The following is a 6,283-nucleotide window of genomic DNA, read 5'->3' on the forward strand; positions in this document are numbered from 1 at the left end:
AAAGCCTTTTATCTGAAAGATGGGATAAATGCCCCTTTCTTCACTTAACATGGAAAAATATATTCATAATCTGATTTTAAAAATGTTTTACAAAACAGTTAAACATTTTTCCTGAATTTCTTTTTTTGAAGAAGTACAAACATGTTGCATTTTCTCATCTGCTGGTTAACGCAAATGGACATTTAATGAAAGCTAAAGATTTTTACCAGATTTCAAAAAAGCAGTCATACTCCACTATTATTTATGCCAAAAATGAATAAATAATAACAAATTAGGCTTCAGAATATAAAATACTTGAATCTACCCAATTGTATACAATATACTTTAGCTTGTTTTTTTTTTTAACAAATACCTTTCCTGTGTTTGAATAGCCATGTGTTTCTTTGAACTAGTAATTAATAACTCTGTGACTACTCTTGTTTGCTTGACATTTCAGTGCCGTAACCATCACATAGCCTGGGAAGAACCTGATTTAAGGAATTATGGTCATAGTATTTGGAATACTCAATCTCAGGAAGGCTCCACCCAGATCACCTTGGATAAAAAGTCAAACAGACAAACGACTGTGGCTCAAAATGTCTTACTTGTCCACCTAAACCATAGTTAATTAAAGACAAAGACAATATGATATATTTATCTCTGAAAATATTTTCTTAAAAATGCATATTTGTTGGGAAAGGATTAATTGATAGTTCAAGCTTTATCCTACAAGTTTAGCAGAGAAAAAAATTCCCTTTCCTTAGCAAAGACAGCATATCAGGATCCCCAAATTGCACACAGACCCTTTTAAGAGTTTTCTTATTTTAAAATTTATATTCAGCCTATTTCTCCATAAAACATGAAAAGAAGCAAAATGAAATTTTTAAAAACAAGTAAATTGTTTCATTATTATCTTAATAGAGTATTTAGGTAGCTAAAGGGAAGATTATACAAATAATAATATTATTATTAATAATAATGTTACTTTATATAATGTTTACTATTTATCATCCATTATAAGAATTTTACATATAGTAATTAATTTAGTTGTCAAGCAATGACATTTACATGCATTTGAAAGCTCAAGAAACTGAAGAATAGAATGGTTAAGTAACTTGCTTAATGTTGTCTAGATAGTAAGTGGCAGAGTCTAGTAAGTCTGATGCCAGAACTTCTGATTTTAACCACTACTTAATTCTCTGCTTACCAAGGATTTATTCTTTTACAGGCAAAACAAACTACTGGTAAAAAGATCCTTCCATGTTCTGCCTCTTAAAATTTTTAAAATAATTAATCTCATCCAACTCTTGGCATTTATTCAAAATTGGCTCTGCATATGGTAGTTCTAGTTAAAAGTTAATTATTGTTTAAATGCAAAAAAAAAAAAAATTTTCATTGTGATTTGGGTGAGAGTTGACAGAGCAAATTCACTTTCTATACAACAGCTTACATACACTTTGTCTCATGACATTGATTGCAATTAAAAATATTCTTAATGATAAATTTCATACAGAAAAATTACCAATTAGCATACATAAAGAGCCAAATATATAGAAAATATTTTAAATAATCCTGTTAAAATAATAAAAACTAGCATGTATTGAGAATAGACTATTTTCCAGGCAATATGCTAAGTGTTAACTATAAGGCTGGCTGTTCAAACCCACAAGCCACTCTTTAGAAAGAAGATTGGGGAATCTACTTCCATAGAGATATAGCTTTTGAAACCCAAGGAGGGGTCAATATGAGTCAGATCCTCGATGGCAGTTAGTTTGGTTTGGTTTTGGTTATACCTGCAGTGGTTACTTTAGCCCTGTCATTACCCTGCTGGGTAGATGCTATTGTTATCTTTACATGTGGAGAACTTAAGGATCAAAGTGGCTGAGTTGCTCACCCAAGTAATTGAAATAAATTTTCAATTTGGACAATATTACAGTGTTTCCATGTGAAAAAGTAAAATGTCTCAAGTTATATGTCAGAAGGAAAAGCTTTAAAAATACGAAGTTTATTAGAGAACGAAGATATTTCATGGGGGAACAGATTTCAAATGTAATGTTATTTTTTGAAAACTTGCTAAAAACCGAAACCTAACCCATTACTATCAAGTCAGTTCTAACTCATAGTGACCCTATAAAACCAAATAACCTCACTGCCATCCAGTCAATTTTTACTCATAGTGATTCCCTCTGAGTTTCTAAACCCATCGGGTTTCTAAGTTGTAATTCTTTATGAAAGCAGTCTGCTTCATCTTTCTTCTGCAGAGCAGCTGGTGGATCCAAACCACTGACCTTTTGGTTAGCAGAAAATATCTTAACCACTGCACCACCAGAACAGAGTAAAACAGCTCTATAGGTTTCTGAAGTTGTAAACCCTTATGGAAGTAGATGACCACACCTTTCTTCCATGGAGTGGCTGGTGAATTTGAACTGCCAATCTTTTGGTTAGCACCTGAGTGCTTAAACACTGTGCCAACAGAGTTCTGAAAACTAACTAACAAGATAAAATCAGCCTCAGACTATGAGCAATAGAAAAGAGTAGATAGTTAATCTCTTTTGATTATGCTAAAACAGCAATGTGCTAAGTTAAAATTAATGTCAACAAAGTAGAGACAAAATTAAACTTTTTTTCTAAGCATAGGCACAATTAACCTGTGAAAATTACTCATATTGGGTGGTAATGAAGCAGATACCTCAGTGAAATTGAGAACATATCTGATTCAGTATAATGGGATTTTCAGTTAGATAAAATAACAATTTATGTTAGTCATCCTGATTCAGGGCACATGCTGATTAGGAGAATGGGTCATAAAAGAATTATTTTTTAAACTTTTTTTCTAGAGGCAGAGGCCATGGCTAAAAAAAAATATGATAATAGGAAAATATTTATTATGTCTTGTCCATGAGGAAATATCAATTTTATTTCACAGTAATGTGTGAAAACACAAATCTCCTCTAAGGCAGTAGTACCTGTGGCTTTATCCAGTCAGTCCCAGTTCTTTGCCTCCTACAAAGAAGGAGGAAAGGCACAGAGAATATCCTAGGCTTGAAAGAAGAGATGTTAACAGTTTTTCATGCACTAGAAGAATGGAACTGTCCTTTTGATGCCATGGGCAGTTTGGAGGATAGCTTAGAAAATGGTAAAATGTGAGGACAGGGTGCTTTAGAGATTCACTGTAGGAAGGGTACAGTTTTTAAGGTCTCTGTATTGGGAATCATGATTTATGTTTTCCTGTCAATTATACCATTCCTGGTGTGATAATAGTCTATAAGAAGATGTCTTCACTTTGAAGTGTGAGTTTCTCTTTTGTAAAATAAATGGTTTGAATTAAGTGAACTCCTAAGAGCCTTTTTTTTTTTTTTTTGTAATTTACTTTTATTTATCACTGCCTGTATCCTACTGAAGCCTGTAATATGGTTCTTTTTAAATAAGGCTAAAATATACAGAAGTGATTCAGTGATTCTTTGAGAATCACTGTTCATGCCCTTCCTTGATGAAAGCCTGGTTGGGCTTTCAAATGTGGGCTTCTATCAAATCTGTTCTTTTTTTTTTTTTTTTTTGCAAGAGGACATTCATATTATTTTTATTACTCATATTATAAGTTTGAACATGTTATCATTTTACTTGTAGATTTTGCTTCTGAACAAAATCTTACTTTTTTTTTTTTTGTACTGAGAACTTATCTTTCATCCTCTTTCCTTTCATCTCATCTATTTTCCTATTTTCTACAGATCACTGTCTCAATTAACACATGTTGAGGTTCATTTAATATAGCTATCAATACTGATTGACTCTTCAAAACTTGTGTAGAATGGAGAAATCTGTGTGAAGAAAGAAAACTTTTTGTTCACATAAACTCAGTTTCAAAATAGAATTGAAAGGAATGGAATAGGAATATTTATAAAATAGTGATATTTATAAAAATATAGAGTTCATGGATCTGAATTAATACCTTTTTAAATAATATAAATTTTTTAAGTAGATTATAAATAGTGAATGAGAACATTAGTTTATTTATTTATTTATTTTTGTTGTTGTTGTTTTTACAGATCTGGATAATGTGGAAGGAATTGCTGTGGATTGGATTGGAAATAACCTTTACTGGACAAATGATGGCCATCAGAAAACCATTAATGTGGCCAGGCTGGAAAAAGCCTCTCAGAGTCGCAAGACTCTTTTAGAAGGAGAAATGTCGCATCCCAGAGGAATTGTAGTAGATCCAGTCAATGGGTATGCAATACTTGATCAGCTGTACATAAAATAAAAACTTACGTTTAACCTGTTTTCACATATTTTATAATGCTAAATTTTGTTTAAATTTATTTGAATAGTCAGATTGTGAAAAGTTACTCATTTAATGATTTCTTTTCCAGGGAAAGTTCTAAATATACATGTCAAAATACACTTAACTGAAATAAACAGATAACTTGTATAAAAGCTTTATTTACTTAATTATTCAGACAAGTATCATAATTTTTCACTTTAGACAGTCGAGATAAAAAAGTCAATTAAATCAGGGTATCAATTTAATTTTTTAAAGTCTATTGAAATGTGATCTATTAAAAAAAATAGCTGTTTTTTGTATGTTTTACAGTCTGTCAGAATTTTTGTTAGATTATTCTGTCAATAATTCTCACAGTAATCCTTTGAATTAGCTGCTATTTTTATCTCTGCTCTATAAAGAATAAACTAGTACTTGATCTACTGAAGATGATACAGTTAGTAAGATACTGGATAGACATTTAAACACAGGTAGACTATTTCCAGAGGTTTACTCTTGGCCTTTATATTCTACTGCTTTTTGCAAGTCTGGGATGGTAATTCCATAATTCTAGAAAAAAGTATGGCTTACATATCATGGCATAATTTTATAGTGTATGCTACTTGTTTTACAATGGAATATTTTATGCAATTCTTAGTAATATATTTCCCAATGACCTTTATTTAGTGCTATTATCTGATACCAAAAGTGTACATATAGAAATATAAAAGAAATGTGAAAATTCCTACCCAAATTTTAGAATAAAATGAATAATTACATATACTTAAAGTACAGGTTTTATGTTTTTTTCTCCTTCTTTATGACTTGTATTTCATTGTTTCAATATAGCATTGCCAAATGGATGATTTACATGTACCTTGCTACACTTATAGAAAAAGATTTAACAATAATATTACAAACTGATTATATTTACAAAATATATCTTTAAATGTTTATAAAATAAAGTATCTGTAAACTGAAATCATCACATCACAGTTCTAGAATTATTTTTGCTTGAGAGTAGCTCCAAATACAATCAGGGTGCTTCATCTAGGCCTTGTGTATGTTAGTAAAATACAATTATAAAGTAATTTTGGTGTGTTAATTATGTATTTAAATGTTCTATTTCTGGACCGTTAAAAAAAGCTACCTTTGGCCTTTAAACTAAGGCAATCTTTGTTATTAGAGAACATCTTTACTCCACACTATCCAAATTTACTTGAGGCTAAATATTAAAGCATGTCCTAAAATAGTTATCTTTTTTCTTAGAATTCCTTTAGACATAAATGTCTTCCAACAGAGTTAAAATGTCTTTGAGGCATTGGGGCGATTATAGAGGTGTGGAGGTCATAGAATCATATGATTTAGAAAGAACCATAGAGGTCGTTAATCCCATCTGTCTCATCAAACTGAGGAATCTCCTTTACTACCTGCCTAATAGGTAGGCATCCAGCTTCTATTTGAAACATGACAGCTAAATAGGTCATTCTATTTGGAGGCAATTCTGATTGATAGGAACATTTTTATTTTCATTGAGCTGATATCTGTATTCCAGAAATATCTATCTACTGACTGATACTGTATTTACTTTTGGAACTACAATAAACAGCTCTAATGACTCTTACACCAGGCATATCTTCAAATACAACATTTATATTATACACTGACATGAAAAAACTGCATGCATGTATATTGTATGTGTATACCCACACAAGCACACATAATAACTATTATTGTATACCCAGAGCTTTGCACTAAGTATTCAATGGTAAATAAAACAGATAAAGTATTCAAATGCGTAAAACATATCATGTGAAAGATGGGAGAAGAAGAGGTTGTAATAAAAAAAAAGGATTAAAAGATAACATAATATAATTTCAGCAGAACATAGTGATGGAGGAAAGCAAACAGGTTGGCATGATGAGACTAATTGTGTTGTTGTTGTGTGCCGTCGAGTCGGACCCGACTCATAGTGACCCCTCCTTGGGTTGCCGAGGCAGTATCACTACGGAAGTAGATTGCCCAACCTTCCTTCCGAGGAGTGGC

The 6,283-nt window shown here is 31.5% G+C and overlaps 1 protein-coding gene across 1 annotated transcript in view; it reads left to right on the forward strand.

The window, feature by feature from the left end:
* Nucleotides 1-6,283, forward strand: part of LRP1B (LDL receptor related protein 1B) — a 1,967,638-nt gene that overhangs the window by 751,319 nt on the left and 1,210,036 nt on the right. The window contains exon 13 of the mRNA XM_007946050.1: nt 4,026-4,206. Coding sequence (XP_007944241.1) covers nt 4,026-4,206 — 181 coding nt within the window. The remainder of the gene's footprint in view (nt 1-4,025; nt 4,207-6,283) is intronic.

The sequence above is a fragment of the Orycteropus afer genome, unplaced genomic scaffold, assembly GCF_000298275.1.
Source record: "Orycteropus afer afer isolate SDZICR_OR568_19922 unplaced genomic scaffold, OryAfe1.0 scaffold00148, whole genome shotgun sequence".
Taxonomy (NCBI): Eukaryota; Metazoa; Chordata; class Mammalia; order Tubulidentata; family Orycteropodidae; genus Orycteropus; species Orycteropus afer.